The sequence below is a fragment of the Bufo bufo genome, chromosome 1 (assembly GCF_905171765.1).
Source record: "Bufo bufo chromosome 1, aBufBuf1.1, whole genome shotgun sequence".
In the NCBI taxonomy this organism is placed as follows: Eukaryota; Metazoa; Chordata; class Amphibia; order Anura; family Bufonidae; genus Bufo; species Bufo bufo.
This window is the reverse complement of record NC_053389.1, coordinates 589,452,761-589,480,291: the sequence shown is the minus strand read 5'-3', so window position 1 is coordinate 589,480,291 and position 27,531 is coordinate 589,452,761. Positions and strand designations below refer to the sequence as shown.

General features: G+C 43.2%; 1 protein-coding gene across 1 annotated transcript in view; it reads right to left on the bottom strand.

Moving 5' to 3' along the window:
* The window catches only part of LRGUK (leucine rich repeats and guanylate kinase domain containing), an 80,475-nt gene that overhangs the window by 19,497 nt on the left and 33,447 nt on the right, over positions 1–27,531 (bottom strand). Inside the window, exons 9-15 of the mRNA XM_040415748.1 lie at positions 27,313–27,399; positions 25,488–25,594; positions 21,806–21,925; positions 8,035–8,131; positions 4,232–4,345; positions 2,170–2,371; positions 1,262–1,372 (exon numbers count right to left, since the gene is read on the bottom strand). Of these exons, the coding sequence (XP_040271682.1) occupies positions 1,262–1,372; positions 2,170–2,371; positions 4,232–4,345; positions 8,035–8,131; positions 21,806–21,925; positions 25,488–25,594; positions 27,313–27,399 (838 nt within the window). The remainder of the gene's footprint in view (positions 1–1,261; positions 1,373–2,169; positions 2,372–4,231; positions 4,346–8,034; positions 8,132–21,805; positions 21,926–25,487; positions 25,595–27,312; positions 27,400–27,531) is intronic.

The following is a 27,531-nucleotide window of genomic DNA, read 5'->3' as shown; positions in this document are numbered from 1 at the left end:
TGGGGGGTGCTGGCCGGTTGTGTTGCAGATCCGCAATACACTACGGACGTGTGAAGGGATACTAAAGATAGTATTTTCCTCACTGTTTTAGGATCACTTTCTTTCTTTTCTGATGTATTATATGGTTTTAGAAGACTGACATAACTCAGATAATGCTGGAAATGCAGGTAAATTGAACGTTAAAGGGGTTTTCTGGGATTACTGTGCTTTTTTAACAGACAGGAGCAATAAAAGGTAAAAGAAATACATTACAAAATGACAGTTACCAATCAAAGAGAAAAAAGCAGCAGCACTCACTAAAAACTAACTTTCCAATTATATTCCTTTAAAACAATACAAGCGGTCTAGGATGGGCGTTACGTACCAATCCACGGCCGGTTCACACTCTCTGTGCTTCGTCAAGACTTTGTAAGACTTTATAACTGATGACCTATCCACAAATCAGGTTGTCTCCTAGTATGTCAATATCATCCTAGACCACTTGCAAAACTACAACTCCGAGCATGCCCGGACAGCCTACAGCTATCAGCCTACAGCAGGGCATGGTGGGAGTTGTAGTTTTACAACAGCTGGAGGGCTGCGGGTTGAGCATCCCTGGTTTAAACTGGCCAGAGTGGATTTTGGCAAGTACCGCTGCTTTTTTCTATTTGATCAATGATATTCGAGGACTGTTTGGCTTCACTGGTCTGGTGGGCCCCCTCCAGTTGTTTGTTGCTGCGCACATGGCAGTGCCGACTCGTGTATCTTTCTAAATATTCTCTACAACATTACAGTTACCTTCATAAACCATTATTTTAAAGGATGTTCATGCAAACCAGAAAACTCCTTTAAAGGGCTTGACCATTGAGATAAATTCTTTGCTTGTTTTGTGAATGTAAATTTTGAAAAACTAATCTACTTTAAAGGGGGTTTCCATGGAAAAAAAAAGCATCAGATGTGACAGACAGAGAGGGGGGCTGGATTAGCTAATGAAGTGGGCCAGACCCCTTCCTGCACGTTACTGACCTGCGGGAGGGGTGAGAAAACCAGCAATCTGTTCATCTTTTAGGATAAAAATATATTAGAAAGTTTTATTATTTTCGATCAGATTTTTTTTGTGTCGCTACACTACCCATTTAACTGCTAGCAGATGTTCCCACAAATTCCAGCTGATTGCTGGGGGTCTCAGCTGGGGGACACTTTGTGATCTGATTAATGTAAAAGGGACCCTTATAACAAGTAGGGGTTGTCCAAAGGAGAAGATGCCTTTAAAGAAAATTACCAGTTCCCGACTTAGTTCTGCTAGAACTCTCACTAGACAGTGCTGGCTCCAGTAGACCAAGGTATTCTTTAACCAACAATCTTAACTTGCTGTAGGCGTCATCTAAGTCATCTGCACAAAGAGAATAAAGCCTTCTAAAACAGATTTTCTTACAGAGCATTCACAAAATTTTTAAAAAATTGATCGCTTACAATGTATATTTATATTCTATATTTTCTGTACATTATTGTACATGGTTGCTGCTACCTCTGTTAACAGCATTCAGAGATACAGCAGCCACATGGACTTGGATAAAACCTCTAGTCTGGAGATGACTCATTGACTTTTACTGGAGAATGTTCTAGACATGCTCCGTGATCCTATAATGGTTTTACGTTTCGCTGTAATCCTGCACGTGATAATAATGAGATGACTGCTGAACATTGATCTCTTCAGTCTAAGAAGGGTCAGCTTATTGTGAAGTTCAGTGGTCAGTATGAAACCAGGATTTTAGGATTATTTATTTTTATGCAGATTGAAAATACATTGAAAATTTGAAAAACATTACCATAAAAATATCATGGTTAACACGGTCTAACTTTTCAGTCCTGTTGAACCAATTTTTTGTGGATCCATTTTTTTTGTATACTGCAAGTCTAAGGCAACATGATGGATGGAGCTGGTTACTGCAATGATGCTCCAATTTGCTTGAACAGGAGCAGCGCTACAGTAACCAGCTCTGTCTACTCTATAATGGATAAAGCTGTGTAGTTCTGTCACCTGAGCTACTCCTCAACAGCTGATCTTAGGGGGTGCGGGTGTCGAACCCCAGTCGATTTGGTGTTGATGACCTATGCTGATTGTAGGCCATCAATATTAAAATACTGGACAACCCCTTTAAATACAATGAGCATGCGATTTCTCATTACCAGTGTTAATAATGGCATCAAAGAAGCCAGGGTGATCCTGGTGTATCTTCATGTACATATCCACTCTGGAAACTGCAACATCTATCTCAGGTCTAGTGAACAAGCCCTTTCGCCTCAGCCAACCTTCATACTTCTCCTTGTTCATTGGAAGGAGCAATATGCAGCGGGGTTCAAAATAAGAATTTTTCAAGCTCCGTACGCCCTAAAACATGAACATATATCAATAATACAGTGTTATGCTTTAAATCTAACATATATTATAGTTACTCATACATCTTCTCAGAACTGGTGGGACCTGTAGGTGTGGTGGAGGGGGTGTGTGGGTAAGAATATAATTGCAGTGATATATAGACTATTCATAGTCTGTGGAAAACTGTGATTACCACTATCCAAATTTTTGAAAAAGTTTGATTCGGGCATGAATGAAATATGCTCCATTTGCTATGAAAGGGGGTATAATATCCCTGGTCTCCTAGGACTTATATTTTCTTCTGGAAAGACTCTAGGATGAGAGAGAGAGAGCCTCAAACTGTTCAGTCACTGCTTTTTCATAAGAAGATTTTTTTTGTCTATTGCTATGCTTGTGTCCCCACATAATGCTTCTCTGAAAGAGACATGCAAACTAGTCTCCTTTCCAAGATGAAAGGAATACGGAGTGTCTCATACCAGGAACCCAGCTCATTCCGAGTAACTACCCTTTAACGGAGCTGGGCAAAGAATACTTGCTTGGCTGACTGAGAGGCCTTGGTTGGGGTACTATTTCTCCTTATGGAGGGCGCAGAGTATGCATGAGTATTGTAAGCTAGTCAACGCTCCTCTGGGTGTCTGGGAAAGATATATGCAAATTAGCACATCTTAAATCTGCTGGTGTATCTTCATGTACTTAGGCTTAAGAAGGCTAATTTGAATATGTCCCAGAAACCCAGAGTGTCGTTGCCTGGCCTATACTCCGCACACCTACTACGCATACTAAGCGCTCTCTGTAAGGGATCAAGCACACGGCCGTAATCGCGGATCCGCAAATCACAGATCCTTGCTATGTGCATGCCGCCATTTAATTTTTTTTTACTTCTGTAGAAATGTCCTATCCTTGTCCACAAAATATAGAATAATAGGACGTGTTCAATTTTTTGGCAGAATGGAAGTACGCAGGCACACTCTCCTAGTCTTAAGGGTGCAAAGATGGGTCCCAGACCAGGCTTAACAATATAATAGAGATTTTGCACTCAGATTCTTTCACTAAGAGATGCTGTCTAAAACTGCACCTACATACCTGGAATTCTTCATGAACTGTCTTCTTGTTTAAATTTCACTTTAGATGAAGGATGAGCGATTCGATTGTACTGGTTTGGAATTCGTTCTGAATTTCCCAAAAAGATTGGATTTTGGGTTAATGAGAGAGAGGGACTTTTCTAAGTTTCTAATATAGTAGAGATTCTGCACTCCAAGGTATAGTATGCAATCACACGTGATTTATTCAACAATATCCCAGTAGCATGCTCTAGTGATGTATAAACCTTATCGGCAACAAGCCTTCTTCACATACTTGGCTGACGCACTGGGTGGGGATATGATAAGGTATGGTTTGAAAGTTTGAACTGGAGGCTCCAGTAAGTAGCATTATGCTAGTAGAGCATATCCCCATCCAGTGCGGCATCCAGGTATCTGAAGAAGGCTTGTTGCCAATAAGGTTTATACATCACTAGAGCATGCTACTGGGATATTGTTGAATAAATCACGTGTGATTGCATACTATACCTTGGAGTGCAGAATCTCTACTATATTAGAAACTTAGAAAAGTCCCTCTCTCATTAACCCAAAACAGATTTTTTTTTTAATTCGTTAGAATTCAATCTTTTTGGGAAATTTTGAACGAATTCCAAACCAGTACCAATCGAATCGCTCATCCTTCATCTAAAGTGAAATTTAAACAAGATTCATAAAGAATTCCAGGTAAGTAGGTGCAGTTTTAGACAGCATCTCTTAGTGACATATTCCCCATTGTAATAAAATATGATACAAAAAACTGAAGAAGTTGGTGCTGTAGTTGGATGTACTGTACCTCTATTTCCAGGTGCGTGCAGCAGGCAAGACCTTCTCTTGCAACTGATTCCACAGCCTCTCTGCTCAGACCATAGTAGTGTCCACTGTATTTCATAGTCAGGAGAAACTCACCCTAAAATGCACAGATAACAGAGGATGCCACAAAAATCAGAGTGTTGGAGTCATATAGTCCACAAAAAGCAAAGTCCACAGCACACTCCAAACATTCGTATCCTGTACAGGTAATAGCACATAGCCCAGGAATCTCAAAAAGACACTGGGGCAGATTTATCAAACTGGTGTAAAGTAGAACTGGCCCATAGCAACCAATCAGATTCCACCCACTGGCGGATCCAGGGGGGGACAACGGGGCAACGGGGCAATTGCCCCCCCCCCCGAGCTGCTGAGAAGTGGGGGCGGCGGCCGCAGGGCATAGGGAGATGAGCGCTTCCATTGTGGAAACGTTCATCTCCATAGTCATCTGTATCACCGTCCTCAGGACAGCGATACAGATGGCTGTGCTGCGGCGGGAGAGGCATGTCCCTTTCCCTTCCTCTGATAGGCTGTAGGCACTAGGCCGGCGGCATATCAGAGGCCGGCGCAGGCGGCGCGATGACGTCATCGCACCGCCTGATCCGTACAGCGCGGGACACAGGCCGGAAGAGGCCTGCATCGCATCGCTGACATGGAGGTAAGTATAAGTCTTTATTTTTTATATGTACAATAGTTTTACTGGCTTTATTAGGGGGGGCCTCTTGTTACTGGCACATTAGGGGGGGCTCTTGTTACTGGCACATTAGGGGGGCCTCTTGTTACTGGCACATTAGGGGGGGCTCTTGTTACTGGCACATTAGGGGGGGCTCTTGTTACTGGCACATTAGGGGGGGCTCTTGTTACTGGCACATTGGGGGGGGGCTCTTGTTACTGGCACATTGGGGGGGGGCTCTTGTTACTGGCACATGGGGGGGGCTCTTGTTACTGGCACATTGGGGGGGGGCTCTTGTTACTGGGACATTGGGGGGCTCTTATTATTGGCACATTAGGGGGGCTCTTGTTACTGGCACATGATTGGGGGGATCTTGTTACTGGCACATGATTGGGGGGCTCTTGTTACTGGCACATGATGGGGGGTGCTCTTGTTACTGGCACATGATTGGGAGGCATCTATGGGGGCACATTTTACTGGCACATTATTGGGGGCACTTCTTACAGGCACATTATTGGTGGGCACTATAGGGGCATCTACTGAGGCCACAAAGAAGGGGTATTTTATATTGGGGCTCTGTACAGTAGCATTTTATACTGGGACACATTATGGTGGGTACTATGGGGTCATCTACGGGGGGCACTAAGGAGGGGTATTTTATACTTGCAAATTATGGGGGACACTGAGGGTATCTACTGGGGCTATATATATGGGGCATTTTATACTGGTACATTATGGGGGCACTAGGAGGAAGGGGGAGAGGAGCACTATGGGGGCACTATATAGGGGCATTTTATACTGGTACATTATGGGGGGCACTAGCAGGAAGGCGGATAGGAGCACTATGGGGGCATTTACTGGGGGCACTATATAGGGGAATTTTATACTGGCACATTATGTGGGCACTATGGGGTCATTAGCTCAACTGGGGGCATTACAAGGGGGTATTTTTTGCACGGTCACATTATAAGGAGAATTATTTCTACTGGGGGGGCATTATGGTGGGCTTTATTACTCCCCCATGGTATGACCCCCTAGTAGCAGCACCTGCCTCTCCCTGCTCTGCCCCTTCTCCAAATCCTTATTATGAAATCTTTCTCATTAGGATAAAACACAACATCAGCCCCCGGCCAAAGTGTTGAAGTGGTGTCCGAGATCCCCAAAGGCCAAGCCAAGTAACTGCAAGTTTTCATGTGGAATATGTTTGTTATGCACATATAGCATACACTGTGCCACACAATATACAGTATACATCTACACTGTGTAGTCTTGTGGCGGCGGACAGAAAATAACCTGGAAGTGCCCCTCCCGAGACCAGGCTCTGGATCCGCCACTGATTCCACCTTTCATTTTTCAGAGCTCCTTTGGAAAATGAAAGGTGGAATCTGATTGGTTACTATGGGCAACTAAGCCAGTGTTCTACTTTACACCAGTTTGATAAATCTCCCCCACTGTTGCCAGAAATAGAAGTTTGAAAAGACTTTGGTTGTTGGCTGGCATATGCCACATTCGGAAGCATGTTCTTCCTTTTCTCTCCCCCATTTATGGTGGGTATATATATCTGCTAGCATTGTATATTTGTCTCCTTTGCACCTGCTCCTGAGGAAGGGGAATATTGGTCCCCAAAACGCATTGAGCCCTGCTTGTTACAATAAAGTGATTGATCGGAAGCCATTGAAGTGTGCTGCCATCCATCACTGACATGGTACATGCGATCCTGGCCAGGGGGGGGTTCTACGTCACAGGTGTTATGTATGTGCTTATCCTGATGACTACCCCCCAGCGAAGTGAGTGCACATATGTTTGGTATTAATTCAAAAGATCTCATTTTTATGGTCATCATTATTATTTTTACTGTATTGATCTTTGATGAGCATTGATCTTTTATTATTTGTTCTTGGTGGTCTCTTTGGTTCACATACTACCTCCTCACCACCACTCTTATTTGTCAACCAAGTACTGCTGTCACCACTCATATATTCTGTATATATACAGTTGCAAGAAAAAGTATGTGAACCCTTTGTAATTATATGAATTTCTGCCCAAATTGGTCATAAAATGTGATCTGATCTTCATCTAAGTCACAACAATAGACAATCACAGTCTGCTTAAACTAATAACACACAAAGAATTAAATGTTACCATGTTTGTATTGAACACACCATGTAAACATTCACAGTGCAGGTGGAAAAAGTATGTGAACCCCTAGACCAGGCATGCTCAACCTGCGGCCCTACAGCTGTTGCAAAACTACAACTCCCAGCATGCCCGAACAGCCTACAGCTATCAGCCTACAGCAAGGCATTGTGGGAGTTGTAGTTTTACAACAGCTGGAGGGCCGCAGGTTGAGCATGACTGCCCTAGACTAATGACATCTCCAAGAACTAATTGGAGTGAGGTGTCAGCCAACTGGAGTCCAATCAATGAGATGAGATTGGAGGTGTTGGTTACAGCTGCCCTGCCCTATAAAAAACACACACCAGTTCTGGGTTTGCTTTTCACAAGAAGCATTGCCTGATGTGAATGATGCCTCGCACAAAAGAGCTCTCAGAAGACCTACGATTAAGAATTGTTGACTTCCATAAAGCTGGAAAGGGTTATAAAAGTATCTCCAAAAGCCTTGCTGTTCATCAGTCCACGGTAAGACAAATTGTCTATAAATGGAGAAAGTTCAGCACTGCTGCTACTCTCCCTAGGAGTGGCCGTCCTGTAAAGATGACTGCAAGAGCACAGCGCAGACTGCTCAATGAGGTGAAGAAGAATACTAGAGTGTCAGCTAAAGACTTACAAAAGTCTCTGGCATATGCTAACATCCCTGTTAGCGAATCTACCATACGTAAAACACTAAACAAGAATGGATTTCATGGGAGGATACCACAGAGGAAGCCACTGCTGTCCAAAAAAAACATTGCTGCACGTTTACAGTTTGCACAAGAGCACCTGGATGTTCCACAGCAGTACTGGCAAAATATTCTGTGGACAGATGAAACCAAAGTTGAGATGTTTGGAAGAAACACACAACACTATGTGTGGAGAAAAAGAGGCACAGCACACCAACATCAAAACCTCATCCATTACTGTATTAGAGCTTATAATAATAGTTGACATTTTCTTACAGAACAAGTCATTTCCTCAAATATCTCTGGCGTGACAAAATGGTAATCAAACCGCTTTTCCTCTCCAAAGTACGGATTTCGAGTTGTATGGCAGGGCCTGAAATGTAAAGAGATGATCCCATAAATCTGTGGCAAAATAACGTAATTTTTTTTTTTATATATATATAAATATCAATCAGTTTATTCATAACTGCCTACTTAAAGGGGTTGTGTCATAAGTATATTATACATTTTTCAAACCAGCACCTGGATCTGAATACTTCTGTAATTGAATGTAATAAAAAATGTAGTATAGCCAGTGAGCTATGCAATAAAATGTATCTGTATAGCGCCACCTGCTGTTTGTTCTTTTCCTTATTTTTTGTCCGTCTCACTGAGCTGGTCGGACGCGCTCAGTTAAAATCTTCAATTGCCACCAGCTATCTGTTCTGTTAGAAGCTATGGCAGTTACAGGGAGAGAGCTGCAGCAGAAAGGACATGCCCCTAAGCAGCAAGGCTGAAGACAATCTGAAAGAGATTGTCATGTACTAGATGACGTCTGATTTTCATTTCTTACATCAATCATGCCATAATCCCTTTAAGAAATCTACATAATGGTATTTTCAGCCACTTGCAGTTGCTCGGAAGCTGTCTTACATTTAGAATTGGCGAAGTACCCGCTGAAGTTATGTACAGAGCGACGCCTCTTCAAAACTCCGGCGCATCCACCACCAGCTATAGGACTTTATAAAGACCGGCGTCTAAAACGCTGATGGAACTTACAAAAACAGAGGCAAAATGAGCATAGCAGAAGCTCAAAATGACACTTTTTTGACAAGTTTTTTCTGTTCTTGTGATGGAACAGAAGAATGGAAAAAGAAACATGATGTGAACCTACTCTAAGGGCTCATGCAGACGACTGTAAGGGATGTATTGCGGACCGTAAACGGCGAGTCCGCAACACACGAGCATTGGCCGTGTGCACTCCATGGTGCGGATGTGGACCCATCGACTTTTGCGGTGTGGAGGCATGGATCGAAAGCCCATGGAAGCACAACGAAGCGATTCTGTGGAATTTCGGGTCCGTGCCTCCTCACTGCAGAAGATAAGATATGTCCTATCTTTTGTCGTATTTTCATGTCAATGGGTCCACGTCCACAGCACGGAGTGCCCTTACACTAAGAGAAGCACAGATTGAAAGCAATTGATTCTCACTGATTTCAATAGGAGAAGGCCTCATGCACTCGACCGTTTTGTGTTTTGCGTCTGCAAATTACGGATCCGCAAAACACGGATGGCGTCCGTGTGCGTTCCGCAATTTGCGGAACGGCACGGACAGCCATTGATATAACTGCCTTATTCTTGTCCGCAAAACAGACAAGAATAGGACAGGTTATATTTTTTTGCGGACCACGGAACGGAGCAACGGATGCGGACAGCACACGGAGTGCTGTCCGCATCTTTTGCGGCCCCATTGAAGTGAATGGGTCCGCATCTAAGCCGCAAAAACTGTGGCTCGGATGCGGACCAGAACAACGGTCGTGTGCATGAGGCCGAAGCATTACGTTTTTCCAGCCTCTTGCATGGAGTGTCAGCTCGGCATCTTAAGATGGGTCCTTCAAAACCAGAAAACCTCCTCAATTTGTACAGTTTTGAACACACAGGAGAACTTCACAATTCCCGCAGCACTTAAATATTTTTGTATGGTAAATAATATGCCAGCTTCTATGAATTCACTATGTATGATGCCTATGCTGAATTATACATCAGTTAAGTCTCATGCTCACGATTTTTGCGGCTCGGATGCAGACCCATTCACTTCTATGGGGCCGCAAAAGATGTCCGCATACGTTGCTCCATTCCGTGGTCCGCAAATAAAATATGACCTGTCCTATTCTTGTCCGTTTTGCAGACAAGAATAGGCAGTTATATCAATGGCTGTCCATGCCGTTCTGCAAATTGCGTACCACAAAACACTCAATGGTCGTGAGCATGAGGCCATACAGGCTTGTTCCCACACTACGGTGTGCTAAATTACAGCATCGGTGCACGCTTTTAAGTAAAAACTGATGAATTCTGTAAGACATAAAAACTGTAATAACCGGAAGCAGGTGTAGTTTACAGCCTCAGATCAATGTGCTTTCTATTTGCTTTCGTATGCGGTAGACTGGTCTAAATGAGAAAAAGGTGGCACATAAGGACCTCATCATATTTCAAAGTAGCATGTTCTTTAGTGATCCTAAAAATGAAGCATCCCAAAGTACAGTGCTCATAACTGAGACGGTAAATCAGTCAGTCTTCCATCTTCAAGTGTGGGTTTGGTAACCTTCTGTTGCTTCTGTTAACCCCTTAGTGACCAGCCTGTTTTGGCCCTTACTGACCAAGCGTTTTTCTTCCTTTATTTAATCGTTGCCTTCCAAGAGCTATCACTTTTTTATGTCTAAGTAGTTGTAGGAGGGCTTGTTTTTTGCGTAGTTGTAGTTTTTAATGGTGCCATTTTAGGGTACACATAACTTTCTGATTAACTTTTATTAACTCTTTCTGGGAGGCAGATGGGGAGAAAACAGCAATACTGCCACTTTATTTTTTATTTGCATAAATAACATATCATCTTTATTCTCTGGGTCAATACAATTACAGCGATACCAAATACATATATATATATTTTTTTACGTTTTACTACTTTTGTGCGATAAAACCCCTTTTTTTAAAAAGAAGAAAATCTTTTTGCATCGCTGCATCCCAAGACCCTTAACTTTTTTATTTTTCTTTCTATGGAGGGGCTATGTGTGAGGGCTTGATTTCTGCGAGACTAAAGCTATAACCCTTTCTAAACTTGTAGTTTTCATTGCTATCATTTTGGGGTAAATAACACTTTTTAATCGCTTGTTATTAGGTTTTTCCAGTGGCGACTAAGAATAAATAGCAACAGCAATTCTGGAATTTTTTTACAGCATTCACCATAGGGGATAATTTACATTATATTTGTGTAGTGCGGGTTGTTACAGACGCAGCAATACCAAACGTGGGGGCAATTTTTTTTTTATCAGTCCCACAAGGGGACTATAACAGACAATCTTTTGATTGATTCTAAAATACAATACACTATTCCCTTCAGCGCATTGCATTTTAATTTCAGTGCTATACTGGCATTGACCCCTCTGGCACTGCCTGCTGGGGAACAGTCAAGGCAGGCTTGGGGTCTACATCAGGTCCCAACCAGCCTATACACAAATGCGATTGTGGGGTGCCGATGGGAGACAGAGGGAGTCCGCTCCCTCTGTCACGGCTTACATGTGGCGGGCGCCATTGCCTGCTGTAAGGGGTTAAACAGCCCGGATTGGCACTCCTGCTGGTCCAGGCTGTTAGCTCTCACATGAGAGCCGCGCTCCTGCTCTGGGCCCCTGCTCTCCACTGCACAGGGACCCATGCAGCACTCAGACTGGGTTGCCGTGAAAAGGCAGTGGCCCAGCCTAAGGCCCCTTAGTAATTGCATAAAAAGGTGTATGGGTAGTCTCTAAGGGGTTAAAATACTATATTGGAGATTTATCATTCACTGTGCACCTGAAAAGTGACATTAGAAAGTCTCAGGCGCCACTTTTTAAAAAATTGTCGCATCTGCCATTTTTCTGAAAGGCGGCATTGCCAGCCGCTGCAAGAAATTTATCTTCATGTACGCCAGTTTTCGGACGTAAATGAAGCCAGAAATCTACAGCAGCTCTGAGCGGTCGTAGATTTTTGATTAGACACACGGGCTGTCGGAGGATGTGCCTAATTTATGATGTCATAAATTAGGCACAAACTCCGGCAGCGCAGTGGATATCAAGACAGGTGCAGAAAACGCCAGTATTGATAAATCTCCCTCAATTACTTTTAAGTTACTCCGCCCAAGTGTATAACACTCCAACTGCTTTTCCAGTTTATCCCTGTCATTTCTTTGTATCTATTCTGAAACTGAATCTATCATACCAATGAAATGCTCATGTACTCACTTATCCTTTTTATCATAACTTTAATGTCACCATTAAAATGTGGTGCACTCTGCAGGCAGCCTGCTATAGAGCAGGAGGAGCTGAGCAGATTGATGTACAGTTTTATGGGAAGAGATTCAGTAGAACCTGTATTTTAATTATTTAAACCTCTGCTTATTCTAGGCTTAGGAGTCATGTGGGTGGTCCAGCTATCTCTGTATGACTGTGCACACAGGGAAGGACCGCCCACATGACTCCTATAGCCCTAAATTTACAGAGGATTAAATAAATAAAATCCATGTTTGCTGAATCTTCTCCCATAAAACTATATTTCACCACATTTTTAATTGTGACAGGTCCCTTTTAATGTTCAATACTAAGCATATAAGCCAAACTAGAATCTTTTCCATTAGCAAAAGAGATCCATCCGCAGCTTACACTCTTGACCACGTTGCAAGACCCGCACTAATTTATAGGATAGCCTCCACTAATAAGTGATACCAGAGAGGCAGTTTTCATTCTTCCCAGGGAAGATCTACATTGCATACCTTTTTCATCCAGGCAGCATTTCCGGGCAAATAAAACTCTCTACAACCCCCCTTCCCGACTCTCCTTGCTGCTGTACGCCTTACCATACGTTAGATATGTCTTTCAGTCAAACTACAGTTGCAAGAAAAAGTATGTGAACCCTTTGGAATGATATGGATTTCTGCACAAATTGGTCATAAAATGTGATCTGATCTTCATCTAAGTCACAACAATAGACAATCACAGTCTGCTTAAACTAATAACACACAAAGAATGAAATGTTACCATGTTTTTATTGAACACACCATGTAAACATTCACAGTGCAGGTGGAAAAAGTATGTGAACCCTTGGATTTAATAACTGGTTGAACCTTCTTTGGCAGCAATAATTTCAACCAAACATTTCCTGTAGTTGCAGATCAGACGTGGACAACGGTCAGGAGTAATTCTTGACCATTCCTCTTTACAGAACTGTTTCAGTTCAGCAATATTCTTGGGATGTCTGGTGTGAGTCGCTTTCTTGAGGTCATGCCACAGCATCTCAATCGGGTTGAGGTCAGGATTCTGACTGGGCCACTCCAGAAGGCGTATTTTCTTCTGTTTAAGCCATTCTGTTGTAGATTTACTTCTATGCTTTGGGTCGTTGTCCTGTTGCAACACCCATCTTCTGTTGAGCTTCAGCTTCAGGCTATGAGCTGAGCGCTGCGATTGGCCAGTGCTACAGCATAGGAGAAGAAGACGCCGGCAGGATCAAGTGGGTGGAGCCTAACTACTTACATACCGGAGGCTATAACCGGAGAACGGAGCGGCGCCCGGGGATAACAGTAAGTGCAGCGGGATCCCTGGGCGCCGCTCTACACTTCTGTATAGTCAGTTTAGAGGCTTTGTTCTGGTGAAAGGTCCTCTTTAAGTTCTCCTGCAAAATGTCTTGATAAACTTGGGAATTCATTTTTCCTTCGATGATAACAATCCGTCCAGGCCCTGACGCAGCAAAGCAGCCACAAACCATGATGCCCCCACCGCCATACTTCACAGTTGGGATGAGGTTTTGATGTTGGTGTGCTGTGCCTCTTTTTCTCCACACATAGTGTTGTGTGTTTCTTCCAAACAACTCAACTTTGGTTTCATCTGTCCACAGAATATTTTGCCAGTACTGCTGTCGAACATTCAGGTGCTCTTGTGCAAACTGTAAACGTGCAGCAATGTTTTTTTTTAGACAGCAGTGGCTTCCTCTATGGTATCCTCCCATGAAATCCATTCTTGTTTAATGTTTTACGTATCGTAGATTCGCTAACAGGGATGTTAGCATATGCCAGAGACTTTTGTAAGTCTTTAGCTGACACTCTAGGATTCTTCTTCACCTCATTGAGCAGTCTGCGCTGTGCTCTTGCAGTCATCTTTACAGGACGGCCACTCCTAGGGAGAGTAGCAGCAGTGCTGAACTTTCTCCATTTATAGACAATTTATCTTACCGTGGACTGATGAACAGCAAGGCTTTTGGAGATACTTTTATAACCCTTTCCAGCTTTATGGAAGTCAACAATTCTTAATCGTAGGTCTTCTGAGAGCTCTTTTCTGCGAGGCATCATTCACATCAGGCAATGCTTCTTGTGAAAAGCAAATCCAGAACTGGTGTGTGTTTTTTATAGGGCAGGGCAGCTGTAACCCACACCTCCAATGTCATCTCATTGATTGGACTCCAGTTGGCTGACCCCTCACTCCAATTAGCTCTTGGAGATGTCATTAGTCTAGGGGTTCACATACTTTTTCCACCTGCACTGTGAATGTTTTACATGGTGTGTTCAATAAAAACATGGTAACATTTAATTCTTTGTGTGTTATTAGTTTAAGCAGACTGTGATTGTCTATTGTTGTGACTTAGATGAAGATCAGATCACATTTTATGACCAATTTGGGCAGAAATCCATATCATTCCAAAGGGTTCACATACTTTTTCTTGCAACTGTATGTAACTATGACATTTCAAAATGTAGTGTTCTGCTGTGCTATAAAAAAAACTAGCTGACAGACTGGAAAAAAATACCTTAAAAGGGATTTTCCCATGAGTAATGTAAAAAATGAAAATCAGATATCATATAGTACATGACAATCTCTTTCTAAGAATACCAGATCCAGCCCTGTACCCCAAATGGGGATCCAGAGATCTGCCCACTCATTGCTCCAATTGCTCTGATAGATTTCAAGCTGGCAGCACAGTCGGTGTGTCCTTTCTCAGGGGGCATGTCCTTTTTACTGCAGCTGGTTGCAGTTGAATGATGAACATGTGCTTCCATCTCAGTGAGCCGGACAAAGAATAAAAAAAAAAACAGCAAACAGTAGTTGGCGCTATACGCGTAGATTTCACTGAATAACGCAGTTGCTATACAAAATTTTTACCATTACACGCAATTACAAAAGTATTCAGATCAGGTGCTGGTTTGAAAAATGTAGAATATTTTTCATGGGACAACCTGTTGAATTTTACGGTTTCCTTATATTGTGGTCATTATACAGAAGTGATATATCAGTATAATAAAAGTATGTGATGTCAGATCCTGGCAGTGAGATGAGCGTTGCTACATGATCCTCTATTATGCAACTTGTTCTCTCTTACATATGGCATCTGAAGGAAAAGATTACACCCCACTACTCAGGGAAAAATCCCAAGGACCACCACAAATCACGTGGCTATCCAAGGGGTATTATCCTGCGGGTCGTGTGGACATAGTTCCACTCAGGAGGGATCTCCTCCAGCCGGTGCGCAGGTGACACAGAGGGCATCAACTCATGAGAAAACAATAAAAAGCAATAAAGAACAACACCACTGAGGATTTGGTTAAATACATGGAGGACTCTTCTGCTCAACTGAAGCATTTCCAGGCGGAATCTGATGAGAACAAGCGAGCTAAATGGTACAGGGATACCGAGGTCTACAAGAAGGGCAATGTCTATATCTGGCAAACAGAGAGACAGAGCAATACCCAGCAAAGAGATATGAGAAAGAGGAGGAACAATGTACAGACACCTTCATCTGAGGAACAAGTTTTTTTAGACAACGCTCCACAGACAGAAGAAAACCGCGACGTCGCATCAGGAGAGGTAGTCGTAGACACCGAAGGAATGGGCAAGTTACGCAGCAACAGGAACCGACCCGCAGTGAGCAAGGGTCACGTAGCGAAGAGAAAGTGACTGTGGTCAACTTGTCCTCTAAGGAATTGACTTCCCCACAAGTGAGTGTCCTGTCTAAAGGGTTTTCATTTTGCCCCAGTTCACACATGAATTGGTTTGTACTTGAATCTAACGTGTATTCCTTTTTTCGCCGCATCAAATTAAAAATTTGGTTTTGTGACGAGAGAAGTTTGGGGTCTCTCAATTTGTTTCAAAAGAGTAATTTTATACCTGCCATTAATGAACCAGCAGTTGAAGCCTATGTTAGTGCGGTCAGGCGGGGAGTGTCTGAGCTCAGGTCTTCCCTTCAGGGGGATCTTGACTTCAGACACCCTTCCTGAGTGGAACTATGTCCGCACGACCCGCTGGATAATATCCCTTGGATAGCAGCGAGATTTGTGGTGGTCCTTGGGATTTTCCCCTGAGTAGTGGGGTGTGATCCCTGTGATGGGGACGATCCCTACCTGTCAACGGCGTAATACTTAGCAATAGAGCTGGTTTTAGGGAGTAGCAGTGTGGACTCGCAGAGGAAGAGCAGTTTTCCATTAATCAAGATGGCGCGTGTGTGCCTGGACCACACTGGGCATGCGCGGAATATTCAACACACCTAAGCTGCTCATTGGTGCGGCAGCTGGGGAACGTGCACGCGTCGGCAATTGCCTATGACGCGTGACGTCCGCGGCTGCATGAGCTTCCTGATTGGCGCTCCTCCGAGCAGGCGCAGTGGGATATACACAATGCCGAGATGGCACATGGATTGTGTGCCTTACCCGATTGGTATGTCTGCGCTACCTTTTCTTTTGCTCCTCCCCCTGTATTTTAGGTCATTATTTATCACCTGACATGGTCGGTTTTTTGTATATGATTAATATGTTTTTGTCACAAGATCAATATATTATGTATCACGATTGATATATATGACCATGTCCTTATTGCATATTGTACTTTGTATACATTGCATGCACTTTTTTCTATTGCATAGTTTTTTTGATACACACCCACCTGCTGCATTGGATCACATGATTTGTATGTTGATTGTTTCACCTATATAAATGTCACCATTTGTATGAGTTCTCTGCTTGAAAAAGGCTCTAGTATTGAGCCGAAACGTTGCACCGCACGGGTGATTAAAGGAGTCATTTGTTCATAATTTACCGGAGTGCCGTTCATTTTCTGGACTAATAAATTTATATATATATATATATATATACATACATACACACACAGAAGAAATCCACGGCACTCCTGTAGATGTGTCTTTACTCACACATGTTACAGCAGCGACGTTTCGGTCCTCTCACAGGACCTTCCTCAAGCCAAGTGAAGTACAAAGTGCACAGTGCAAAATTTTACACATAACATAATTAATTAATAATCAATTAATGAGCTATTAAAAGTGCTTGTGCATTTGATAGAATCCCTCATTCAGAGTGTTATCCTCCTAGAATCCAGTGTAAATAGTCATAATTCAACAGTAAAAACATCCACCATATTTTTTAATGTTGAATTATGATTATTTACACTGGATTCTAGGAGGATAACACTCTGAATGAGGGATTCTATCAAATGCACAAGGTCCTTGACGCAGGGAGGTTTCAAAAGACTGGCTCCGCCCCCAACACACTATTCACTGCTCATACCCCTGAAGACGCCAAGTGCTTGGCGAAACATGTCGGGGAGCAGAAAGTGTTATTAGGGTGTTTTAGGCAGCAAACGCCTAGCCAATACAGGTCTGGTAGATACTACTAAGAGGAGTGTACTCCACAAAGGGGGGATAAAACCGCGAGTGAGCAGCGCACTGTGAAAGAAACAATGTGCATTAACTGAGCGAAGGTGATAATAAGGAATAGAGACTTTAACAGGCAATAGGGAAGAGTGCCCCCTAGTGGATTCACTAACAATCAGACTCTGAGTGACTATAAAATATAAAAGGCAGCCAGAGCTGACAATTTTAATTGAAGAAGTTCTAAATGTTTTAATGATAACAAATAAACGTTAAATTTTACAATCAGTAACACGTGTTAATCGAGGGACATCAATGGTCTTTTCATTGACCAATTGTAAATAAAATGTATGGAAAGTTCCAACACGTGTTAGGGAGCTATATGTAAATTCAATGTGTGAATAAAGACAAATCTATAGGAGTGCCGTGGATTTCTTCTGTGTATACACATACCTGTGATCAAGGGTTAAACACAGGCACCCGGACTGCATCATTGAAGGAGTGCTGCCCCATTTCTCAACTATATATATATATATACACTGCTCAAAAAAATAAAGGGAACACAAAAATAACACATCCTAGATCTGAATTAATTAAATATTCTTCTGAAATACTTTGTTTTTTACATAGTTGAATGTGCTGACAACAAAATCACACAAAAATAAAAAAAAATGTAAATCAAATTTTTCAACCCATGGAGGTCTGGATTTGGAGTCACACTCAAAATTAAAGTGGAAAAACACACTACAGGCTGATCCAACTTTGATGTAATGTCCTTAAAACAAGTCAAAATGAGGCTCAGTAGTGTGTGTGGCCTCCACGTGCCTGTATGACCTCCCTACAACGCCTGTGCATGCTCCTGATGAGGTGGCGGATGGTCTCCTGAGGGATCTCCTCCCAGACCTGGACTAAAGCATCTGCCAACTCCTGGACAGTCTGTGGTGCAACGTGACGTTGGTGGATAGAGCGAGACATGATGTCCCAGATGTGCTCAATTGGATTCAGGTCTGGGGAACGGGCGGGCCAGTCCATAGCATCAATGCCTTCGTCTTGCAGGAACTGCTGACACACTCCAGCCACATGAGGTCTAGCATTGTCTTGCATTAGGAGGAACCCAGGGCCAACCGCACCAGCATATGGTCTCACAAGGGGTCTGAGGATCTCATCTCGGTACCTAATGGCAGTCAGGGTACCTCTGGCGAGCACAGTGAAGGCTGTGCGGCCCTCCAAAGAAATGCCACCCCACACCATTACTGACCCAATGCCAAACCGGTCATGCTGGAGGATGTTGCAGGCAGCAGAACGTTCTCCACGGCGTCTCCAGACTCTGTCACGTCTGTCACATGTGCTCAGTGTGAACCTGCTTTCATCTGTGAAGAGCACAGGGCACCAGTGGCGAATTTGCCAATCTTGGTGTTCTCTGGCAAATGCCAAGCGTCCTGCACGGTGTTGGGCTGTAAGCACAACCCCCACCTGTGGACGTCGGGCCCTCATATCACCCTCATGGAGTCTGTTTCTGACCGTTTGAGCAGACACATGCACATTTGTGGCCTGCTGGAGGTCATTTTGCAGGGCTCTGGCAGTGCTCCTCCTGTTCCTCCTTGCACAAAGGCGGAGGTAGCGGTCCTGCTGCTGGGTTGTTGCCCTCCTACGGCCTCCTCCACGTCTCCTGATGTACTGGCCTGTCTCCTGGTAGCGCCTCCATGCTCTGGACACTACGCTGACAGACACAGCAAACCTTCTTGCCACAGCTCGCATTGATGTGCCATCCTGGATAAGCTGCACTACCTGAGCCACTTGTGTGGGTTGTAGACTCCGTCTCATGCTACCACTAGAGTGAAAGCACCGCCAGCATTCAAAAGTAACCAAAACATCAGCCAGGAAGCATAGGAACTGAGAAGTGGCCTGTGGGCACCACCTGCAGAACCACTCCTTTATTGGTGGTGTCTTGCTAATTGCCTATAATTTCCACCTGTTGTCTATCCCATTTGCACAACAGCATGTGAAATTGATTGTCACTCAGTGTTGCTTCCTAAGTGGACAGTTTGATTTCACAGAAGTGTGATTGACTTGGAGTTACATTGTGTTGTTTAAGTGTTCCCTTTATTTTTTTGAGCAGTGTATATATATACATACCATATATAGATCAGTAAAGGAGGCCCTGCCATGAAAAGTCAGTGTAGCAAGCAGGGGATGGAATCAGAACACAATATATTTTATATTGTGAGGATATTACACAGAAGGTTGTTTTTTCATTCCATGCTTTCAGTGTACCACACTTAACATCTGACTTTCCTGATCATAGATACATCTTCTAGAGAGCTGATGGATGTCATTCTTCAATGCGAACAAAATGAAAGACTGCTGGACTGGAATATCCCTTATATTAATTATTACAAATGGCCATAACTAATCCACCACAGATGCCATTTCTTGTATAAATGGATATTCCATACATTCATGCTACAGACCAGCTCCTTTGCTCTTAAATCTATGTTTGACATTTCCCCTGCATGGTCACATCTGTGCAGATATGGTCATTGGAAAAATCTGTGTTTTGCATTAATAGTGAAAAACTGTATCCCTCGTTATCTTCTTGTATTAATCAATATGTACATGTGAAAGGGTTAGCCTAAATCATACTTTTTTTCTATAAATGTGTGTTTATATGGAATATTTCCAAAGATGCATCTAAACTAATTAGCAACTTTTACATGTAAAATAAATACAGTTTCTGGTTTTCACATTTACTTGAATTACTACACTTACACTGCCACCTAGTGGTCAGTGTTAAGAGTGCAGCTTTACTTAGTGAAATTTGCCAGCATCTGCTTTGAACATCCGTTTTTAGCAGTTTTCAGAATACAGAAAGGGATATGGTTGTTTATACTGAGGGCATACACTTTAAGGACCCTGACACACATGAATTTGTCTCCGGCAATTTTTACCGCTACGCATGTGACGCATTAAGGAATATGTCACCACTAAAGCCAGTCATAGGCTGCATCGGCCACAAGACGTCTGTCAAACAGGAAGCTTACCATTGGTGACCAGAGCCTTGGGAGACCCAATGAGCCAGAAGTATGCTTCCCTTCACAGGTTCAGCAATGTGGGGGAGTCTGGCCAAGATACCCCCAAAGATGGATAACCCCTTTAAATTCTTATTCCTTGGATTCAGTTATATTTAACAAAATTGAACCTACAATACATGACAGTTATCTTACTTGCCAGTCCTGTATTGCTGACTTTCAAGACCATCTACACAAGCTTGGTGGCTACAATATTTTTATTTTATTAAAGGGGCCTCTAGATACTGATGATCTATCTCCACCAATCAGTCGATCCCTGCAGATGGCGGTGCCATCTGGGTAGGTCATCAATATCAGGAGCTCAGAAAACCCTTTTAACATATTTTGTAAAATGTAATTAGTTAATCAATGTAACACTCTCTGGTCAGAAACATTTTCGTTTCCTTTATGTATTTTATCCCACATGGAAAAACTAAGACATCTAGTGATGCTCAATCCTTAAAGGGCTACTCCTTTTTATTTATTTGTTCCGTTATAATAGGAAATTATAAAATTTTCAACTATACATGTATTTAAAAATGTATAGAATAATGACAGATATGCTTCTATACAGAGACACTGACAGACATGATGAGGTGCTGCTGCAGGCTGTAATACTGTATATGTTTTGCTTCTCAATAAACTGACATTCACTTGTTTAGATACCTGGGCAGTTAACTGAATGCCAGAGGTCACGTGACAGGCTTGAGGGTCACATGACTGACGCCATCTTTAGTCCTATTCAGATTTCCTGCGAATGCATTTTACAGGACTAAAATGGACCGGACCGTTTTATTATTCTTTAGAGAGAGCCTATTGTGCGGATCTAATAAAGGTTTTAGAGCAAAATTTTAAATACATGTATATTACAAAATTGTTTAACTGCCTATTCTCTAAACAAATAAATGTAATCATTAACCCCTTCCCGACCGGCGCCGCAATAGTACGGCGCAGCGGGACGTGACTTGCCGCCCAGCGTCGTACTATTACGGCGGGCTGATCAGGCTTGCGCAGGAGCTGCGCCCGTCCGATCAGCGGCAGGGGTCTGGCAGTGACTGATAGCCGGACCCCTGCTGTATGCGCCGCCATCGGTGAAAACATATGTGACAGTGACATATGTCAGATTTGCAAAACAAATGGCCTGGGCAGGAAGATGAAAACTGGCCCGGGGTTGAAAGGGTTATAACCGGAATACCTCTTTAAATCTGGGATTAGGAGTTCAAAGAAACCTTCATGACAAGAACTGGCTTCCTTTTACACAAGGTAGTTAAGTACTCAAATATTGCCTACCTAATGCAAAGCACATTGGACATTGTGAAAGATGAATGTCTTACCCGTAGCGGAAGAACTCCTTGAAGTCCCTGCACATTCTGTGAGCCAGTTCCCTCTTCCCACAAGACTGGGGCCCCGTCAGAACTAGCATAGGATAGGGGGTGTCTAGATTGGGCAATGTACTGTAAAAAGAAATGAGAAAGGCTCGTCTTTGTGATTTGTAAATCTGTTACACATTTTCTCACGACATACCTTGTACTTTATGTGCCTTATGTGTTTCATCTTAGTAGCACTGGTACAGAGAAAGAATACCTTCAATCTGTGGGGAAGGGGGGGGTCGCTGGGACGGTGGTAGGCAGATACGAGGCAGGAGGTATAGGGTCTCGCAACAATGAGGACACCTTTGTGGATGAGCAACCAGTGCAGTGACTGGCATAATGTAAAAGTGTTGGTGTGGCGGATGAACAGAAAGAGGAGCTTGACTGAGGAAACGCAAGAAGTTCCGTTTTTGAAAGACGCAGTTTCAGAAAGAGAGAGGACATGATGTTATAGACAATCAGCAGTGTACTATAGTGGTGCAGGGGTGATGTCAGGGGTAGACTTAAATTATTGGGTGTCATTGGCATAGAGATGGTACGGAAAGTCCACCTGTGCAGCCTTTCCGGCCTGTGTAAAGAGAGGACCTAGGACTAAACCCTGAGAGAACCCCAACAGGAAGAGAAGAAGAGCCAGCAAATGATGCTCCAAAAGAGCGTCCAGAGAGGGGAGAGGAAAAAATATATACTAAGGGTCAGTAGACTAAAGCATGGCGAGTATGGTTGATGGGAGTATTAGTTGATGGTGTAGTGTCAAACACTGTAGAGAGATCCAGAGTAGTTGTTCAATTAAGCTGTCAGGAGATCATTTGTGTAGATTGTGACATCCAGATTGTAAAGGGCTGAGAAGAAAGTGAGCAGTGGGACAGCTGATGAGGTGTGATAGACTAGGCGTTTCCGCAGTACAGTGGCACCAAACATAGGGGGAGATTTATCAAGACCGGCCTTTCCTATGCACTGGAGTGAGATGTGCCTAATATATCATGAAGCACATGCCTCTTTAAAAAGTAGGCACAGGGTAGGGGCTGGCATAGACTTGGGCTATAATTTATGCCAGTTCCATGTTAAGCCTGATCCCCTTTTCTCACGACTTTTGAAAATTTTTGAGAAGCACAAAGTTTTGCAAATTATTGCTCAATATGGCAGGTGCCACAATTTGCTAATTTTTATAATGCTACTTTTGTGGCATAAAGGCCTTAAGGCGGCTCTGTCACCCGGCTCTATCGTTGCGGAGAAAAATTTACTTTTACAATTATGCAAATTAACTTTTCCGAGTACCAGGAGACGGGCTTATGCGGTTCAAGCACCGCTCCAGCATGACGCCCCCCTGCCTTTAGATTGACAGCAGTAGACCGCACTCATGTCCAGAACAGTGTGTTCGGATGAAGCCGAAGATGTTGTGCGCCCATGCCGTGTGCTCCTGGTGCTCGAATACTGTAGTTCATTTGCATCATTTTAAAAGTTAATCTTTCTCTGCAACGATACCACCACCAGACATAAGACAGGTATCATTTTAATCAGTGTCATCAATCCTACCAGGCGTAGGGTTGATCCAGGTGACAGAGCCACTTTAATAAATCTCCCACATAGAGTCCAAAACTGATGTGAACAAAGCCCTACAATATACAAGCTCCCATCTGTAGAGAAAATGTATCATTCCTCTCACACCTCTTTTTGGAGTACAAACATTGCAAATCCACTGGATTTGTGACTTGTTATAGTCATTTAGGGTGTTGCGAGGGCGCGGTCATCGGCCCCAGCTAATTCATCCATTATTTATGGCAGAAACTGGTGTAAATAATGACTGGAATCTACGGCAGCTCCTAGCCGTCTCAGCCGCGAGACATTATACAGACGGGGATGTGTTTCTCCAAATCATGTCCAACCAACTGAAATGACCACAGGTGGACTCCAGGCAGGGTGTAGAAACATCTCAAGACAAATGGAAGGCCCCAGGACTAGATGTCACGTGTCATAGCAAAGGGTCTGAATACTTATGTCTAGAGTTGAGCGAACCTGCCTTTTTGCAGGTTCAAGTTCAGGTTTGGGGTTTACGTGAATTACGTAATGGATCCCGTTCTCAAATAATCCATCATGTAATTCAATGCCGGCATGGTGCAAAATACAAGTGTATGGCCAGCTCCCAGGGTTCCTTTCTGCCGGCCATACATATGTATTATGACGGCATACAAAACGGAATGCCTTCGAAAGGCACTCCGGCATTGAATTACGTTATGGATTCCGTGAGAACAGAATCCATTACATAATTCACTTAACCCCTTAGTGACCACCCATACGCTTTTTTACGGCAGTCACTAAGGGGCCTTAGGCTGGGCTGCCACTGCATGGGGGAGCGAGGACCCGGCTTGTGGTCCTGCTCTAACAGCCCGGATCAGCAGGAGTGCCGATCGGGCTGTTTAACACTTTACATGCCACAGGCAATGGCGCCCGCCGCATGTAAACTGCTGACAGAGGGAGCGGACTCCTTCTGTCTCCCATCGGCACCCTGCAAATGCGATCGCGGGGTGCCTAGAGTAATTTCCAGCAGACTGCGCCTCTCTGGCGCAGCCTGCTGGTCAATGTCAGAATAGCAGTGCCATTAAAATGCAATGCACTATATGGATAATGCATTGCATTTTAATAGCAATCAAAAAGCTGTCTGTTAAGTGGTAAAAAAATTAATAAAATAAAAAACATTTATTCAATAAAAAAAATCTCATAAAAAATAAAAATTGACACTTTTTTTTTTCATTGAAAATACGTGTTTCAATGAAAAAAATTGCAAAAAAAAATAAATTTTCCCCATATATTTGGTATTGCCGCATCTTTAACGACCCGGACTACAAAAATATCATGTAAATTATCCCCTACAGTGAACATCGTAAAAAAAAATAAAAAATTGCTAACTTATTCTTAGTTGCCACCAGAAAAAGGTAATAACAAGCGATCAAAAATCGCCATTTACTCTAAAATTATACCAATGAAAAATACAAGTCGTCCCCCAAAAATCAAGCAAAGGGGTTTTATTGTAAAAAAGTAGTTAAACGTAAAAAAACTATATGTATTTGGTATCACTGCAATCGTACTGATCCAGAGAATAAAGATATTATGTTATTTATACTGAAAAATGAACGTGGTAAAATTTATAATGCAAAAACGCAGTGGCAGTATTCCTGTTTTTCCCATCTCCCTCCCAGAAAGAGTTAATAAAAGTTAATCAGAAAGCTATGTGTACCCCAAAACTACAACTTGTCCCGCAAAAAACAAGCCCTCATAAAGCTATATAGACGGAAAAATATAAAAGTTATAGCTCTTGGAACGCGACGATGTAAAAAGGAAGAAAAAAACGGTTGGTCAGTAAAGCCCAAAAACAGGCTGGTCACTAAGAGGTTAAAACCTGAACTTGAACCTCCCGAAAGGCAGGTTTGCTCAACTGAATTATGTGCATGAGGAATTTCCACTTTCTCACTATGGGTACTGAGTGTAAAACTTTATTATTTTAGCAGATTGCTAGAACATAACAAAATGAGAAAAAAGTGAAAGGGTCTGAAGACAAATGAACTGGACATGTTGCATGTAATCAGAATATAAACAGCTACTTTAGTATGCATTTTATTGATGAGTTTTAGGATAATCAAGTAGACAGTACCTGTCAAAGACCTTCTGTGGTTGGATAATGCTGTACATGATATTGGCCATATGATCTCGGGCGGCAATGACCTCTGGAGGAGGATCATACTTATTCACTGCTGCCACCTAAGTATTGTCCAGAAAATAAACAGCACAAAATATTAGCTTCAGTGGATGACCACGTGGGCCTGCACGGACGTTAGAAACTAGGCTAGGATAATTCTGCATTATAAATCCACAGACTGCACCGTGTCCCATCAGTTTCTCTAGAGCAAAGCAAACAATTCATTATTTACACTACTAAAGACTCGTTCACACTTCAGTGTGTGGTCAGTGATTTTCAGCAGTGATTTGTGAGCCAAAACCAGGTGCGGGTCAAAACCACACAACAGGTGCAGATCTTTCCCTTATAGCTTATTTCTGTGTAGGCTTCACAAATCACTGATGGAAATGACTGCTAAAATCACTGAGGTGCGAATGAGGCCCAAATACTAGGCCGATATCATTGTAGTGTCAGATGAAGCGAGCACTGGGGTAAAAGCGGAGTGAGAACTCCTCCCTGATGAAGCAGACAGTAAGGGCTGTATTATACTGCAGAACAAGCACACAGGGATGAGAACACATCTAGCACTGGCCTGACTATCAGGGGTGGACTGGCCATAGACCCTGCAGGGAAAATTCCTGGTGGACCAATGCCCAGGAGGCTGACCAGGTACTGTATATAACGATCCAACGCTCTCAGGATTAATCAATGCTAAGAGTATTAGGTACTTATGCATCTGGCCAACAGCTGAAGGTGAATTCAACTGCATTACAGCCCTTAGTATGGTGATAGGGCAGTATTTTGTACTGCACTGTGGTATTTGCTTCTACTGAGGAAGTATTTTGTGCTGCACTGTGGTATTTGATTCTGCTGAGGCAGTATTTTTTGCTGCACTGTGTTATCTGGTTTTGCTCTGGTGGTATTTTTCGCTGCACTGTGTTATCTGGTTTTGCTCTGGTGGTATTTTATGCTGCACTGTGATATTTGATTCTGCTGAGGCAGTATTTTATGCTGCACTGTGTTATCTGGTTTTGCTCTGGTGGTATTTTTTGCTGCGCTGTGTTATCTGGTTTTGCTGGGGTTTTATGCTGCACTATGGTACTGCTGGCCCCACCTACTTCTGCTGGCCCCACCTACTTCTGCTGACCCCACCTACTTCTGCTGACCCCACCTACTTCTGCAGGCCCCACCTACTTCTGCAGGCCCCACCCACTTCTGCTGGCCCTGCCTACTAGTGTTGCCCTGACTACAGAATGGGGCCACTTTTAGTAAAGTTCCCGCTGATTACAGAGGCCGATGCAAACTGAATGTGAGAGGAGCGGTTACTACTGCAGATTTTCACACACATTTTCACTCACTGCCGACAAATGATCATTTGCTCGTTCGTAGGCTGATTATACAAACCAATTATCGGGAACAAGCATTACTTTGAACACTTATTCCTGATAATTGGCCCAAACATTGTGTGGTCTAATAGGGCCCTAAGGGGGGGGGGGGGGGGGGGGGACAACAGCTTTTTGTGGCATTTTTTTCAGCCAAAGCCAGAAATGGATCCATCAGGAAGGAGAAGTATATATCTCATTCCCTTCCAATCCATTTCTGACTTCAGCTCAAAGAACTGCACCCGAATATGTGACAAAAAGCCTGGCTGAGAGCGGCCCCGAGGAGCGGATGGGATCCTCCAGGAGCCACCTGTACCGAGACGCCATTCCTCTGGGATCAGCTATACTTTCCTCACGGCAACACCAATGTAATTACTGGGCAACACTGATTGGTGGAGAGCAAGTGCTGAGATAAATACCTTCTCCTCAACTCGGATCTTCTTCTGATCCAGTTCAGTTAATCTCGGCAGCATAAACAGCGCTGACAGCCAATATTCCGCTTGTTCCTAAGAAACAACAAACTTAATGGAGCAGACACAAATAGTCAGCCGCACAATACACGTAGAACACCTAATGGGGAGGCAACAGAAATGTTTTGGACATTACCAGCAAACTAACTGATATTGCTGATTTCTGAA